Source organism: Salvelinus sp. IW2-2015, linkage group LG17, assembly GCF_002910315.2.
Source record: "Salvelinus sp. IW2-2015 linkage group LG17, ASM291031v2, whole genome shotgun sequence".
NCBI classification, from domain to species: domain Eukaryota; kingdom Metazoa; phylum Chordata; class Actinopteri; order Salmoniformes; family Salmonidae; genus Salvelinus; species Salvelinus sp. IW2-2015.
Genome location: NC_036857.1, coordinates 34046119 through 34064384, shown reverse-complemented (window position 1 = coordinate 34064384; position 18266 = coordinate 34046119). Strand labels below are relative to the sequence as shown.

The 18266-nt window shown below is 43.0% G+C and overlaps 1 protein-coding gene across 1 annotated transcript in view; it reads left to right on the top strand.

Moving 5' to 3' along the window:
- Nucleotides 1–18266, top strand: part of LOC111977153 (protein kinase C, zeta) — a 138742-nt gene that overhangs the window by 96117 nt on the left and 24359 nt on the right. Inside the window, 7 exon segments of the mRNA XM_024006473.2 lie at nt 1178–1275; nt 1627–1713; nt 2167–2302; nt 2593–2680; nt 2870–2989; nt 6223–6302; nt 11252–11341. Of these exon segments, the coding sequence (XP_023862241.1) occupies nt 1178–1275; nt 1627–1713; nt 2167–2302; nt 2593–2680; nt 2870–2989; nt 6223–6302; nt 11252–11341 (699 nt within the window).

Genomic DNA, 18266 nt, shown 5'->3' with positions numbered 1-18266 from the left:
ATGTTTATGCATGTGTCGTTTGCCTATTTTTACTCCTTCATTTGTCAGAGTAAGAGAACATAAGAGGGCCTCTTTCTCTAACTAGTGTTCTTATTTGTGATTGTGCCTCTTGGTTTCCCCTCTGCATTAGATCATAGTCCAATAGTACTATTTAATAATAACTACAAATGAATGATGTACCATGTAGACACTGAAATGTGTATATTTCTTCATTTGTTTGTCTTTGAGATACTTATTTATCCCATATTTTCCATGTACAGTCAGGTCCTTAATTCATTGCCTCTGCCAGGAGGATGGCACTTGGCCACAAGTGGATATTCTAGCAAGACAATAACCCCAAGCACACACACACACATCAAAATCTACAAAGAAATGATTAATTGACCACAAAATCAACATTTTGCAATGGCCATCTCGGGATTGAAGAGGGCAGTCCAAAAGTGCAGACGAAGGATATCAAGGATCTGGAAATATTCTGTATGGAGGAATGGTGTAAGACTCCTCCCAACGTGTTCTCATATAACATTTTTGAAAAATGCTCAGTCGCTATCCTCGCAAGGGGAGGGTGCTAGAGTATTGGAAACAGGGTTGCCAATCATTTTGACCCCCATCTTTTACATCGTTTTTGTACTTTCTCTGAGTATTAGTATAAAAATATATAATTTCCGAACATTTTGGAGCTTACAATATAGCTCAGTATTTGTATTATATCTTTTCTACAGTATTTTTTGCTCATCTTTATCAAGGATTCCAATACTTATGGACCAGACTGTATTTTCCATTACTTAAGTGTTATGCTTTCTGTTATGCCTTCTATTTTTATCTGATTTCTACTCTATTTCTACTCTATTTTTTACCAATAGAGTAGAAATCCATTGGGTTGAATAAAAAGTGGCTTAGATAAGAGAACCTTCTTGTATTGTACCATGCAATGAGAAAAGAAAATGGCTGCTTTGTGTGGTAATGTTCCACTACTTCTTCCTCTGGGGAACTGAGTTGAAAGCACATAGACATAAAATACATGTATACAGTTTACAAAGACTGTCATACATGGCATCATGCATCTCGGTCTGTTTGTTTGTTTAGCAGCTCGTCTACCATGATTATGGATAAGACAAAGGTGTTGCTAATGTTTTGTCTTTCTCTCTGTCTCGCTCTTTGTGTGTTTCCCTTACAGGACATTGACTGGGTGCAGACAGAGAAGCACGTGTTTGAGCAGGCGTCTACCAATCCGTTCTTAGTGGGCCTTCACTCTTGCTTTCAGACAGAGAGCCGGTAAGACAGAGAATGTGTTCTGAATGACTTTTACCCAGGCTAAATAGAGGTGAAATGAATCCATTTCTCTACAATTGTTCCACTGGCCATTATTACCCAGTCTTTTGTCACAAATGTTCACCAAAGTAAAACAATGTTTTTTTAACGAAGAACTTTAAAATCATATTTAGTCAGATAATGGGCATTCAATTTGACATGCAGCCTTCAGTTGGCCAATGATAATACTAGCTATTGTTTTGGAAAATGGCAATCTTGGTAAGAGGGCCACTCAGGCTGCATTCAAACTCCAAACACTCTCCAAGACTGATTGTTTACCAATGTCTTCTCCTCTCCCATTTCTTCTGATTGTAGGTTATTTCTCGTGATCGAGTACGTCAACGGAGGGGATCTGATGTTTCATATGCAACGGCAACGGAAACTACCAGAAGAACACGCAAGGTAAACAAACAACATCCTCCTGCTCTTCTGATACTTCAACAGCATACGGATAGAACCCTCAATCATGTCTCTCTGCCATTTCCTCTAAACTTATCCATTTATTTTGAAGATGAATAGGCCGTATTAGTGTCCCAATATGATAGGCAATATTAAATTTGTCAGGAAAGCACACCAGAGGTAGAGAAATCACGAGCATTTAGCCCACCACGTCTCACTATGCCAATTGTGAGGTGGACAATGTAAATATTGAAAAGAAATCACCTATTCATTAGAAACTCCTTCCTGTATAATATACATAATGCCATATACTATATGTGGGCTTCAGGATGTTTTCTACGTTGTGCGAAGGTCAGGATAGAACTGTAAGTTGGACAAACTGTGTCACCGAGTCTGGGTGCCGGGAATTCTCTGAACGAGGATAAGCATGCCTGAATGAATCTTCTTTTCTTTCAGATTCTATGCTGCTGAAATTTGTATCGCTCTGAATTTCCTGCACGAAAATGGAATCCTCTACCGAGATTTGAAACTGGACAACGTTCTCTTGGATCACGAGGGACACATCAAGCTGACCGACTACGGGATGTGCAAGGTGAGACCCATGCACAGACCTGTATACTGTTATAGTGCTGCTACTATGCTGCTTACTTGACTTCCCATTCATTATGTAGAAGTGGATCAATACACTAGGCGTCGAATGTCTCACGCTCTTTCTCTGGCTCTCTTACTTTCTCTCCGTCTTTCTCTGCTCTCTCGTCCTTCCCCCTACTCTCTCTTCTCCACTCTTTCCCCCACTCCCCCCTCTCTCTTTCCCCTTCCCTTCACCACTTTCTCTCTCCCCCCTCATTTCTCTCTCTCCTTCTCCCTCCTTCCCCCTATCAGGAGGGCATCAGACCAGGAGACACCACCAGTACATTCTGTGGAACCCCCAACTACATAGCCCCTGAGATCCTCAGAGGGGAAGACTACGGTGGGTCCCTTCCATCAACAAAACACATACATGGAGGGAATGGGGAGAACTTCAGCTCTGGGAATTGGCTATTTAGGAGTTATTGTAGAAAACGTCAATTAAATACAAAATATGTGAAAAGAAATTATGAACAGATCTGTCATTACCAAAATATTGCTGAATCTACGTTGTCTGTGTCTCTCTCTCCAGGGTTCAGTGTTGACTGGTGGGCGTTAGGTGTGCTCATGTTTGAGATGATGGCCGGGAGGTCCCCTTTCGACATCATCACCGACAATCCTGACATGAACACAGAGGAGTACCTCTTCCAAGGTGAGAGATCCCTCTACTACAGTATGATATGGATTAACAGCAATAGCTGTGTTCGAATACCCATACTAACATACTGTATACTACACATACTTAATGAGTATATACTACATACTATTAGTTCATGTTAGTATACTGTAAATGAACAGTATGCTTTCAGTTGAGCGTACTAGCTGTTAGCCTGTCTACCGGAAGTTGATGCTGTTGCTATGCAAACTCTTGCTAGCTAGTTAGCATAACAAATGACTAGTTAGACATTTTACGACTTCGGGTGTGTTCATCAATTCAATCTGGAGTGCCAGAGTGAGCTCGTAAATTCAGAGCAGTGTCAGATTGTCCGTTTGTAAATTCAGAGCGCTTCGCTCTCGGAGTTCACACTGGACGCTCGGGCCAAGGAGTAGGGTTGATTTGAGCGTTCTGACCTTACAACACAGTCAAGCACCCAAGCTAACTAGACAGAAATGAGACCACTCTGACCATTTTACTCGGCCTAGCAGAGCTGTTTAGGCAGTTTTCTTGTTATCCAGAGCTTTGGTGACTGTAATTGTGCTGCTGGCAACAATTTAATTACGCTTTTTTGCCGACGTTTACTGACACCGGACATTTTCAACAGGTGTTGAGTGCTCGTAAATTCTTTATTCTGCGCTCTGGTACACTCAGATGAGAGTGCTCTGAAATCGGTGTAGATAGCCAGAGTGAATTTACGAAAGCACCCGAATGTCCATTGAGAAACACACAACGACTATACCATTTAGCTAAGCTAAGAATGATGGCAATAATCAAGTCAATAAACGTTGAGTAGTTAGATAGCCGATAGTTAATATACTGGCAAGCAGTAATATTACTGCTGTAATGATAGGATATGTGGTTCGTAAGGACAGCGTAGCTAACAAATTGTCAGCCAATATAACATGTAAGGTAACTTATTTGAAAAGTCATTACTTTATTACATTGCTCAACATTTTCTTAACATTCGTCATAATTAGTTAAAGCAATTAATTTGTATCCGCTCTCGTTGGACTTCGACTGCATATTTTCTTCAAAACTTGAAACAATGTGAAGCCACACCCATTTCCTGAAGAATTGCATTATGGGCCCTAAAGTACGGAAATAGTGTCCTCTGCAAGTATACTTCATATTTTGGCGAATTTAGTACAACTACCGGGAACATTTGGCATATTAACTATATCCATACTATGACCAATATCCATACTATATACTCAATTCACGTCACAAATAGTACGGTTAGTATGAGTATTCTAACACAGCTAATGTCTCAAAGTGCTTGACATTGTTAAGTGTGACATCCACTACTACTACGCAATGTGTAGCAGCCACCGGGTTTGATGCATGGTGGCCATTTTGTGTCAAAAACAAATGCTCTCCACACATTGGCTACTCACTCCTCCACTCAAGGGCATGATTATCCAGGATAGTAGTACTTCATATTCCTATATATGTCTAACTGTTTATATCTCAAAATGTCTCTTTTGGTGCTCCAAAACCAGCACACAAACACATCACATGTCACTCAATATGTTATGTATTTTGTGTTAAAACCGATGAAGATTTGTACACTAAAAATAAGTATGAGACATTTGGACAGCTAGAGCTATCTGGAAAGGCAAGACCGCTGGAGAGACAATTGCCTCTTGTATGACATATGTATTATACCATAGAAATAGAATTGATTGAATGGGATGTCCGTTCCAGTAATTATATTTGTATGTGCTACAACCCCCCCATACCCCGCTGTAGCGAACATTCCTCCATACCTCCCCCCCAGTCTCTCTCCACCATGCCCACCCATGGCAGTCTGGGCATGGGCATTGGAAAGGGCATCTGCCAGCCTTTTGGTCCTCCTCATGCCCCCACAGGGCAAGCAGCATGTCTCCTTGATGCCACCTCGCTAGCGGAAACCAGCCCCTCTCTCTGTAGGGGAGGGCTAGCCTTATGCCACAAGCCTGACCTGTGCCAACCTCACCCTGGGAAACCCTGGCACACATGCCAGACCACAGAACCATAGACATGCAGACAGAGTTCGGAGTTGGCATGGTGATATCCAAAGTTCCACGGCAATTAGGTTGTAACCAAATGAGAATGTCATGTACTAACTGTCAGTCTGTCCGCTTGTCTGTCTGTCTGCCTTTTCCTTCGGTCTGCTTGCCTTTCCGTCTATACTATGCTACGCTCTGCCATACTATACCACTCCCCGACCCTTCCTTCTGGCGACCACTAGACACATGTCACCATCAGTGTTCCTAACCCTGGCCCTAGGCCAAGCTCCTTAACCCTAAACCCCCATCACAGAGGTTGCATCCCAAATGGCACTCTATTCCCTACATAGTGCGCTACTTTTGAACAGAGCCCTAGCCATTTGAGATGCAGCCAGCGACTGATCCAGTTAACATTCCATTAGGACTCGGTGTAAACAAACAGAACAGAGCGGGCCGGCCGGCTGGGGGCATTTAGGAAGAAGAGGATAAACAACACTGCTCTTCTGTCTGTAATCTGTTCATCAGAGAGGCTTTGCGTCCGCCTCGTCTGCTCCTAGACATGCAATGTTTGTTGATGAGAAATCAGAAATATCTATCTGTTTTGTTGTGTTGCTGGCGGAGAGGGGATTTGAGGTCAATCAAGGATTGACTTGACCCGACAGAGCGCGTCCCAATAACCTCTRCTTTCTCCCGAAGTACGCACTTGTTCACTTGCCTTTATGGATGTAACAGGAAATGACTGGTTTAAGAAACGTCATCTAGCCCGTGCCTTCACCAATCCAATGCTTTTAAATGTGGGGAGGAATGAACATGTGCACACCTCAGGAGGAAGGAGATATTATTGGGACATACCCAGAGTGGCAGTGAGTCCAACTAACCAACACAAGATGAGGCACTACACAATATGACCAAACTGTTTCCTGCCGCAAAGAACCGAACGTGCTGTACTACAGGATCTGTTCTTAATGTCCAGGCTGTTGTTCCGATGTCGTGAGTGCCATTAGTCTCAAGGCTGCACACGACTGACGCAGTCACAGAACAGAGCCCCCTCATCCTTCCTTCTCCTCCTCTTCTCTCATCCACCCCCTTCCGCCCACTCGCTCGTACGCAGCAGGCACTGGGACCCACATGCAGGCCGAATGGTGAATCACCAATTGTTTGCCTCCTTCCCTTCGCAGGATTGTCTTTCCCTCTCTCTCTCTTTCTCAATCATTATTTTTCTCTGTCCTCTCCAAACAGTTATCCTGGAGAAGCCCATTCGCATCCCAAGGTCTCTGTCGGTGAAGGCCGCCAGCGTGCTGAAGGGTTTTTTAAACAAGGTGAGAGAAGAACGCTGAAGTGTAAGCCCAGTGCGGCCAATCAGGTGTCTCCCTCTCTCCTCCCCCTCTCCCTGTCTCTTTGCAGTGCTCAGTGAAATCAGCTTGTGTAGGAACGTGGCCAAGACCACATTAGGACAGCAACATGACAGACTCTCTGAAGGCCTTACCCATTTGGCTGAGAGACAGCGAGTTTGTGTGTGCGTTTTCACATGTTTTTTTGTGTGTTATGCTATGGCCGAGTTTCACATCCACTACAGTTACTTACAAGTGTATTTGTTTCTACACGTGTGCGAGTGTATCATCCCCGATATGCATGGCTATAGTAAGACAGTATAGTATTGTGTGACTGGCCTTGCAGCTCATCACATGCATTAAGCCTCTGCTAGTTAGGGTGCTAATAATAACATAATGGTACTGATGAAAAAGAACACCGTCCCACTGTTGAAGTCAGCTGAGGGAATTGGTTTGTCCAAACATACATACATACGGTCACTAGTGAAAGTCTACACACCCCTTGCACAGTCTTCACATTTTGCTGCCATACAATTAAATCTAAAAAGGGATCAAATTTTTTTTTTTTTCTCCTGCCGATCTACACAACCTACTCCACATTTTCAGTGACAGAAAAATTATAGAAAATTGTCCAAATGACTAAGAAATACAAAATGAGGATGGATTGATTGCGTATGTTTTCACACCCCAGAGTTAATACACGGTGGCCATCACAGCTGTGAATCATTTTGAAAAAGGTTCTACCAACCTTGCACAACTCGCAGGGAAACCTCCAGGTAACTGACAAAATAATGGTAACACTTAAGTAAACGAGGGATACAAATTATATTGAAGCAGGTGCTTCCACACAGGTGTGGTTCCTGAATTAATTAAGCAATTAACGTCCCATCATGCTTAGGGTCACGCATAAAAATTCTGGGCAGGCCATTATTTTGGCTACCAAGGCATAGGATGATAATGCCTCCATCCATACAGCACGAGTGGTTACTGAATGGTTTGATGAGCATGACAACGACATATACAAGTCAGTCACCAGATCTCAGCCCAATTGAACACTTATGGGAGATTCTGTTGCGGTGCAAACAAAACCTTCCATACATGTTTGCCCGTGTTAGAAGTGGTCAGAAAGTGCTCAAACATGACCCATTTTGCATATCCCACCCTACCATGAGACATCCATGCACACCCGCATGTGTGTATGTCTGTGGTATGTGTGTACACGTGTGCTTGTGAGAGGGAAAGAAAGAGAATGACTTGCATTGGATTTGCTTATGCTGTATAATATACTCTAGGAGTGTGTGGAATACTCTGGATATTGTTTATATATAGGATCAGTCAAAAGTTTGGAAACACCTACTCATTCCAGAGTTTTACTTTATTTTTTACTATTTTCTACATTGTTGAATAATAGTGAAGACATCAAAACTATGAAATAACACAGATGGAATCATGTAGTAACCAAAAGTGTTAAACAAACCAAAATATATTTTATATTGGAGATTCTTCAAAGTAGCCACCCTTTGCCTTGATGACAGCTTTGCACACTCTTGGCATTCTCTCAACCAGCTTTATGAGGTAGTCACCTGGAATGCATTTCAATTAACACGTGTGCCTTGTTAAAAGTACATTTGTGGAATTTCTTTCATTCTTAATGTGTTTGAGCCAATCAGTTGTGCTATGACAAGGTAATGGTGGTACATAGAAGATAGCTCTATTTGGTAAAAGACCAAGTCCATATTATGGCAAGAACAGAAACGACAGCCCATCATTACTTTAAGACATGAAGGTCAGTCAATGTGGTTTGTAAATTTCTTCAAGTGCAGTTGCAAAAACCATCAAGCTCTATGATGGAACTGGCTCTCATGAGGACCACCACAGGAAAGGAAGACCCAGAGTTACCTCTGCTGCAGAGGATAAGTTCATTAGAGTTAAATGCACCTCAGATTGCAACCCAAATAAATGCTTCAAAGAGTTCAAGTAACAGACACATCTAAACAACAACTGTTCAGAGGAGACTGCGTGAATCAGGCCTTCATGGTCAAATTGCTGCAAAGAAACCACTACTAAAGGACACCAATAAGAAAAAGAGGCTGGCTTGGGCCAAGAAACACGAGCAATGGACATTAGACCGGTGGAAATCTGTCCTTTGATCTGATGAATCCAAATTTGAGATTTTTTGTTCCAACCGCTGTGTCCTTGTGAGACGCAGAGTAGGTAAACGGATGATCTCCGCATGTGTGGTTCCCACCGTGAAGCATGGAGGAGGAGGTGTGATGGTGTGGCTACCACAGTATTCTGCAGCGATACGCCATCCCATCTGGTTTGCGCTTAGTGGGCCTATCATTTGATTTTCAGCAGGACAACGACCCAAAACACACCTCCAGGCTGTTTAAGGGCTATTTTACCAAGGAGAGTGATGGGATGCTGCATCAGATGACCTGGCCTCCACAATCACCCAACCTCAACCCGATTAAATGTCTTTAGGACAGCTGTTTTTTACTCAATACTTTTGTTTTTTAACGTAATATGTAACTGTTGTACTGTATATGTGTTTATAGTTTTGTTAGTGTATGTACAGTTGAAGTCGGAAGTTTACATACACTTTAGCAAATACATTTAAACTCAGTTTTTCACAATTCCTGACAATTAATCCTAGTAAAGATTCCCTGTCTTAGGTCAGTTAGGATCACCACTTTATTTTAAGAATGTGAAATGTCAGAATAATAGTAGAGACAATGATTTATTTCAGCTTTATTTTCATTCATCACATTCCCAGTGAGTCAGAAGTTTACATATACACAATTAGTATTTGGTAGCATTGCCTTTAAATTGTTTAACTTGGGTCAAACGTTTCGGATAGCCTTCCACAAGCTTCCCACAACAAGTTGGGTGAATTTTGGCCCAATCCTCCTGACAGAGCTGGTGTAACTGAGTCAGGTTTGTAGGCCTCCTGGCTCGCACACACTTTTTCAGTTCTGCCCACACATTTTCTATGGGATTGAGGTCAGGGCTTTGTGATGGCCACTCCAATACCTTGACTTTGTTGTGCTTAAGCCATTTTGCCACAACTTTGGAAGTATGCTTGGGGTCATTGTTCATTTGGAAGACCCATTTGTGACCAAGCTTTAACTTCCTGACTGATGTCTTTAGATGTTGCTTCAATATATTCACATAATTTTCCATCCTCATGATGCCATCTATTTTTTGAAGTACACCAGTCCCTCCTGCAGCAAAGCACCCCCACAACATGATGCTGCCACCCCTGTGCTTCACGGTCGGGATGGTGTTCTTCGGCTTGCAAGCTTCCCCCTTTTTCCTCCAAACGTAACGATGGTCATTATGGCCAAACAGTTCTATTTTTGTTTCATCAGACCAGAGTACATTTTTCCAAAAAGTACAATCTTTTTACCCATGTGCAGTTGCAAACCGTAGTCTGTCTTTTTTATGGCGGTTTTGAAGCAGTGGCTTCTTCCTTGCTGAGTGGCCTTTCAGGTTATGTCGATATAGGACTCGTTTTACTGTGGATATAGATACTTTCATACCCGTTTCCTCCAGCATCTTCACAAGGTCCTTTGTTGTTGTTCTGGGAGTGATTTGCACTTTTCACACCAAAGTACGTTCATCTCTAGGAGACAGAACGTGTCTCCTTCCTGAGCGGTATGACGGCTGCGAGGTCCCATGGTGTTTATACTTGCATACTGTTGTTTGTACAGATGAACGTGGTACCTTCAGGCATTTGTATATTGGTCTACAATTTTTTTTTGTGAGGTCTTGGATGATTTCTTTTAATTTACCCAAGATTTCAAGCAAAGTGGCACTGAGTTTGAAGGTAGGCCTTGAAATACATCCACAGGTACACCTCCAATTGACTCAAATGATGTCAATTAGCCTATCAGAAGCTTCTAAAGCCATGACATCATTTTCTGAAATTTTCCAAGCTGTTTAAAGGCATAGTCAACTTAGTGTTTGTAAACTTCTGACCCACTGTAATTGTGATACAGTGAATTCTAAGTGAAATAATCTGTCTGTAAACAATTGTTGGAAAAATTACTTGTGTCATGCACAAAGTAGATTTCCTAACCGACTTGCTAAAACTATTGTTTGTTAACAAGAAATTTGTGGAGTGGTTGAAAAATGAGTTTTAATGACTCCAAACTAAGTGGGTCAACTGTAACAAAAAAGTATTGCTCTGGATTACATTTCCACAGAATAATTGTCACGCCCTGACCATAGAGAGCCCTTGGATTCTCCATACTGGTTTAGGTCAGGGTGTGACTAGGGTATTCTAGAATGTGTATTTCTATGTTGGTGGTTTTGTATGGTTCCCAATTAGAGACAGCTGGTAATCGTTGCCTCTAATTGGGGATCATATTTAGGAAGCCCTATCTCCCACCTGCTTTGTGGGATATTGTGTGTGTTAGTGTGTTTGGGCACTACGGCTTCATGTTCTTTGTTTCTAGTTTCACTTTGTATTAAAAAGATGTGGAACTCAATGTACGCTGCTCCTTGGTCCGCTCATTTTGAAGTTCGTGACAATAATCTAAAATAGTAGTAGATAAATATAAAGTAACTCTATTGGGTTAAACTGTTGGAGTTAAACTGTTAATAGAATCGTTGATCTGTGAATTGTTGGCAGGAGTTAGTGTGTTTTTCATTGGTGGCATTTTGATAATCACCTTGTTTTGGGATTTTTCAAGGGTGAAGGAATTGTGTAAGAGTTTGTTTGAGGGAAATACTGACTGAACTTTGTTTAATTTGAGTAAACATTACATCTCTACATTCGACCAAGATCACATTGCTGTAATTGGTGCCACATATGCTTGAATGACTGGCGGCAGATATAGATTTTCTGTAATTCATTTTCACTTTGTTTGTTTATGGACTATTGCATTGAGCATGCCAACTCTTGATTCTACTCGTTTCTCTCCACCTAACAGGACCCCAAAGAGCGGCTGGGTTGCCAGGTCCAAACGGGCTTCTCTGACATCAAGTCGCACACGTTTTTCCGCAGTATAGACTGGGACCAGGTAAGCCTCCAATCAAATCCACTTAACTTAGAAGAATAGAAGTGAATGAATCTGTCTGAGAGTATTTGTGATGTCAGGGAACTCAACAGTGACAATTTGTGTTCCGTGGTTAGTCAGTATCACCTGTGGGAACCCATGTTAGTCAGTGTGACAGTCATCAGTTCACTTTGATTCACATTATGTCTATTTGCATTACGTCATGCTTTAAATGGTGGGTATGCTATATTTTATTTGACTAATATTGCAAAAATGGTAGAGAAGATACTTGATTATTGGGGGGGGGGGGTGAAACAATATTTACTTGTATTGCTAATGGTTAATTAAAGTAATTTCAGATTGGCATGGCTTTCCTAACTTTGACAACTAGGAAGTTTCCCATCAGATTCCTTCCGAGTCATTTCCCTCAGCAATCAGGCCTTGTTAATGTCTTAATTGACCAGTGTTGGGAGAGGAGGGATCTTATGGAGCTTTAAATGAATAGAACACGCTGAGACACAGAGTGTTAGACACAGAGACACAGACACAGAGTGTTAGACACAGAGACACAGAGTGTTAGACACAGAGTGTTAGACACAGAGACACAGAGTGTTAGACACAGAGACACAGAGTGTTAGACACAGAATGTTAGACCACTGCTGTGTAGAACAAAGTGACTGCCTCTTTGTTGCATCACCAAGAATAAAAGTGAGTTCTAAATGACAGACATGCACCATCCAACTGTGTGTGTTGAGGGGAGGTTGATGGCGTACAGCTGACGCAAGCAGCTATTTCAAAGTGGGAGATGGGCCCATACAATATTTAGGGGATCCGGTATGTCATCAGAAATGATGCTCATGTGCACATACACAGTGGGATTCGGTGTTTCCGCACATTATTAGTTTCTAGTCAGAGTCTTCTGTATATTCAATACAAAAAAGGGGAGATGCCTTGATCACAGCGGTGCCTCCTTTTCTGTGATATCATTGGTCAACAGCATGTCTCATAGTGTTGCAAAGTACCCCGAAACGTTCCATACTAGACCATCAAAAACGGTTCGGTACTCACATTTTTGTTACTTTCGGTACTTCTTTTAAATGTGTCTCACGTCGTCTAGATTGAGCGAGGATCAAGTCTGTCTTTGAGCACAGCCGATGCCCCCTTATAGCGTGAGCGTAACGTGCCTGCTCAACTTACTCATTGCTAGCTCTAGCCTGTCCTGAGTCACCACTGCACACCCTAGGAGTCTGGGCTGTATCACAACTTACGCTGCACAGAAGTTAACATACTTGAATAATGCAACATGGCATATAGACATTTTGAAACTGTTAATTACTGTTCGCATTACAGGATAGAACACTTTACAATGCAAGAAGATACCGGTAGCTTGGGAGCAATTTCCAAACACCTGAAGGTACCACGTTCATCTGTACAAACAATAGTACGCAAGTATAAACACCATGGGACACCGCAGCCGTCATACCACTCAGGAAGGAGACGCGTTCTCTCTCCTAGAGATGAACGGACTTTGGTGCGAAAAGTTCAAATCAATCCCAGAACAGCAAAGGACCTTGTGAAAATGCTGGAGGAAACGGGTACAAAAGTATCTATATCCACAGTAAAACGAGTCCTATTTCGACATGACCTGAAAGGCCGCTCAGCAAGGAGAAGCCACTGCTCCAAAACCTCCATAAAAAAGCCAGACTACGGTTTGCAACTGCACATGGGGACAAAGATCGTACTTTTTGGAGAAATGTCCTCTGGTCTGATGAAACAAAAATAGAACTGTTTGGCCGTAATGACCATCATTATGTTTGGAGGAAACAAGGGGGAGGCTTGCAAGCCCATGAACACCATCCCATCCGTGAAGCACGGGGGTGTCAGCATCATGTTGTGGGGGTGCTTTGCTGCAGGAGGGCCTGGTGCACTTCACAAAATAGATGGCATCATGAGGAAAGAAAATGATGTGGATATATTGAAGCAACATCAAGACATCAGTCAGGAAGTTAAAGCTTGGTCGCAAATGGGTCTTCCAAATGAACAATGACCCCAAGCATACTTCCAAAGTTGTGGCAAAATGGCTTAAGGACAACAAAGTCAAGGTATTGGAGTGGCCATCGCAAAGCCCTGACCTCAATCCCATAGAATATTTGTGGGCAGAACTGAAAAAGCGTGTGCGAGCAAAGAGGCCTACAAACCTGACTCAGTTACACCAGCTCTGTCAGGAGGAATGGGCCAAAATTCACCCAACTTATTGTGGGAAGCTTGTGGAAGGCTACCCGAAACTTTTAAACCAAGTTAAACAATTTAAAGGCAATGCTACCAAATACCAATTGAGTGTCTGTAAACTTCTGACCCACTGGGAATGTGATGAAAGAAATAAAAGCTGAAATAAATCATTCTCTCTTCTATTATTCTGACATTTCACATTCTTCAAATAAAGTGGTGATCCTAACTGACCTAAGACAGGGAATTTTAACTTGGATGAAATGTCAGGAATTGTGAAAAACCGAGTTAATGTATTTGGCTAAGGTGTATGTAAACATCCGACTTCAACTGTACTCTCACTTTTACTCATCATTTGCTTCTGCTACTATTTACTTTACTCGTATTATCTATCCTGATGCCTAGTCGCTTTACCCTGCTTTCATGTATCTACGTCAAAGACCTCGTATCTCTCTGCACATTGGTCTGGTACTCCCTGTTTATTTTATTACCCTTTGTGTTACTATTTTATTTGTATTATTATTTTGAAACTCTGCATCATAGGGAAGGTCTCGTAAGCAAGCAGTTCAAGGTAAAGTCTACACCAGTTGTATTCGGCGCATTTAACAAATACAATTTTATTTGAAAAACGTAATTTTGTTTGGTATCTGGTCAGATTACTATGACCAGTTAAAGGCGTCTTTTTCTAGTTGGTAAAAGTGACATCACTGCAACAACTTTTGCCCGCTGGGTTAGTTCCTGCCTTACGACTATGATCCTTCCCAGTCCTATCAGATAAATCCTGCAGGTGGATTAACGAAGGGAGGAGGGAAGAACTTTGTTGAATGAAGTGCAGCCCATGTCCATAACATAAGCCTCCCTAGCTCAGTGCCAAACTCAGCATAGTGACGTCAGAAACAGCGCTGCCAGACTATCCTGTGGGGGGGATCAGAACGCCAGTAGCAGCATTATGGCCCACATCTCTAACTGCGTCTCTGACTGCCCCTCTCAAGAGAATAGCGCTCTCCTCTTACCAGAGTAACAGTGGAAAATCTTTCGGAAATCCACTGCAAAACGATTACCGACAGGCAGTGATTGGATAACTCGTCTAGACATAGAAGAGCAGACAGACAGATACCCTGACTTGATTTCGGTTCACTAAATAGGCTATAGCCTACGATGGAAAAAAACGTTGCCAAAAGGAATGCTTTGAAAGATACAAAGCAGTGGATAAGTCTCTGTTAGACTACTGTCAGTGTAAGAAACCTGTCCTTTATTATAAACTCGGTGGTTTGAGCCCTGAATGCTGATTGGCTGAAAGCCATAGTATATCAGTCTGTATACCACAGGTATGACAAAACAATACATTTTTACTGCATTGGTAACCAGTTTAAAATAGCAATAAGGTGCTTCGGGGGGTTGTGGTATATTGGCAATATACCACAGCTAAGGGCAGTATCCAGGCACTCTGCATTGTGGGCCTTATTGCTTAAATATATAATCTCCCAATAGTTTAAAATATCAGATTTGTCATGCATGCAATGAAAATAAATTGTGTTAATACCGTGAGGCACACTCCTACTCATATTGGACTAAACCGCATTAACTGCGTCCCAAATGGCACCATATTCACTACATAGTGCACTACTTTTAACCAGGGCCGATAGGGCTCTAGCAAAAAAATAGGGCATATGGGCCCTGGATAAAAGTAGTGCACTCTGGAGGGAATAGGGTGCTCTTTTGGATGCACACCGAGATGCTGGTTTAAACATACAATGTTTGCCTCTTGGGGAAATTGGGCATGGGTCCCACCATGAAAGTGAGGAGGAAAAAAACATTACTTAACATCAGTAACGTGCCATGCCATGACGCGTGGTGCAGTGCAGACACCAAAGGAAAAATCTTGTGAATTTGACCACTTTGATCTTTTCCACCCAGCCCCCGTGAAACCTCCATTGACCATTGACAGTGTGCCTCAGTGGCGGTTGACCATTGACAGTGTGCCTCAGTGGCGGTTGACCATTGACGGTGTGCCTCAGTGGCGGTTGACCATTGACGGTGTGCCTCAGTGGCGGTTGACCATTGACGGTGTGGAATTCGTACACGACGCAACGTCCTTCCAACAGAAACCTAGCCGTCTCTGGCCCAGACAGAACTCCCGGGCTCTGAGCAGCACTTTGACTACTGTTGTTTAAGCATATTAATATTAATCACAACACATTGTATCCAAGATGGCGTAGCAGTCAGATGTCTTTGTCTTGTCACGTGTAAATATATTTTTTCTTTGTATATATTTTTTATATTTTTAACCTCAATTTCAACATACTCTCCTGCAACCCGCCTCACCCAATGTGGTGTGGATCTGCTATTTTCTATACTTTAGAACTGGAACCCCCAACAGAAGCTAGCCAGCTAACTAGCTACTAGCTAGTAGTCAGTTAGCCACTGCTAGCGGTCATCAGCTAACCTCAGCCCGGACAACTCCTGCCAGTCTGCACAGCACGACTCAACCCAGAGCATATCAGGCTACTTTTATCTCTACCACATCTCCGGATTCCTACCGCAAGCTCTGAACCTTTTCACCTGGATCATCGCAGCTAGCTAGCTGCTATCGAAGTGGCTACTCCTGGCTAATGTCTCTGTCCCGAAGCCAACACCAGTTAGCCTGGAGCTAGCCCCGAGCTACGCCCACCTCCCGGCTAGCTGAAGAGGTCCATCAGTCAATTTCTTGGGCTACAATACCTATTTTGCCAATTGGCCTGGACCCTTTTACTGACTACACGGAGCCCCGCCGATCCATCACGACTGGTCTGCCGACGTAACCGTCCGAGGGGGCTTCAACAGACTCTTCTGTCGTGACGTCCCCTAAGGCCCTTCTGCTAGCCCCGGCCCGCTAGCTGTCTGAATTGCCATGTCTCCAGCTCGCCTAGCTACTCGCTGGACCGTGTGATTACTCGGCTACGCATGCCTCTCCCTAATGTTGTTTTGGTTAGTGATTTATTGTCTTATTTCACTGTCGAGCCTCCAGCCCTGCTCAATATGCCTCAGCTAGCCCTTTTGTTCCACCTCTCACCTGGTTTAAATGGTGTCTCTAGAGACAAAACCTCTCATCGCCACTCAATGCCTAGGTTTACCTCTACTGTATTCACATCCTACCATACCCTTTTTGTACATTATGCCTTGAATCTATTCTTCCGCGCCCAGAAACCTGCTCCCTTTACTCTCTGTTCCGAACGCACTAGACAACCAGTTCTTATAGCCTTTAGCCCTTATCCTACTCTGTTCCTCTGGTGATGTAAAGGTTAATCCAGGCCCTGCAGCGCCTAACTCCACTCCCATTCCCCAGGCGCTCTCATTTGTTGACTTCTGTAACCGTAAAAGCCTTGGTTTCATGCATGTTAACATTAGAATTCTCCTCCCTAAGTTTGTTTTATTCACTGCTTTAACACACTCTGCCAACCCGGATGTCCTAGCCGTCTCTGAATACTGGCTTAGGAAGGCCACCAAAAATCCTGAAATTTCCATCCCTAACTATAACATTTTCCTACAAGATAGAATTGCCAAAGGGGGCGGAGTTGCAATCTAGTGCAGAGATAGCCTGCAGCATTCTGTCATACTGTGCCCAAACAATTCAAGCTTCTACGTTTAAAAATCCACCTTTCCAGAAACAAGTCTCTCACTGTTGCCGCTTGCTACAGACCACCTTCAGCCCCCAGCTGTGCCCTGGACACCAGATGTGAATTGATTGCCCCCTATCTATCTTCAGAACTCGTACTGTTAGGTGACCTAAACTGGGACATGCTTAACACACCGGCCGTCCTACAATCTAAGCTAGATACCCTCAGTCTCACACAAATTATCAATGAACCTACCAGGTACAACCCCAAATCCGTAAACACGGGTACCCTCATAGATATCATCCTTTCCAACCTGCCCTCTAAATACACCTCTGCTGTCTTAACCAGGATCTCACTGCCTGCGTCCGTAATGGGTCTGCAGTCAAACGACCACACCTCATCACTATCAAACTCTCCCTAAAACACTTCAGCGAGCAGGCCTTTCTAATCGACCTGGCCCGGGTATCCTGGAAGGATATTGACATCATTCCGTCAGTAGAGGATGCCTGATTATTCTTTATAAGTGCTTTCCTTACCATCTTAAAGAAGCATGCCTCATTCAAAAAATGTAGAACCAGGAACAGATATGGGGCGGCAGGCAGTTAGAGCGTTGGGCTAGTAACCGAAAGGTTGCTAGATCGAATCCCCGAGCTGACAAGTTAAAAATCTGTCGCTCTGCCCCTGAGCAAGGCAGTTAACCCACTGTTCCTAGGCCGCCATTGTAAACAAGAATTTGTTCTTAACTGACTTCCCTAGTTAAATAAAGGTTCAATAAAATAATATCGCCCATGGTTCACTCCAGACCTGACTGCCCTTGACCAGCACAAAAACATCCTGTGGCGTACTGCATTGGCATTGAATAGCCCCTGAGATATGCAACTTAGGAACCAATATACACAGGCAGTTAGGAAAGCAAAGGCTAGCTTTTTCAAACAGAAATTTCCATCCTGTAGCACAAACTCCAAAAAGTTCTGGGACACTGTAAAGTCCATGGAGAATAAGAGCACCTCCTACTGCGCTGAAGCTAGGAAACACTGTCACCACCGATAAATCCACAAATAATCGATCATTTCAATAAGCATTTTTCTACGGCTGGCCATCCCTACCACGGTCAACAGCTCTGCCCC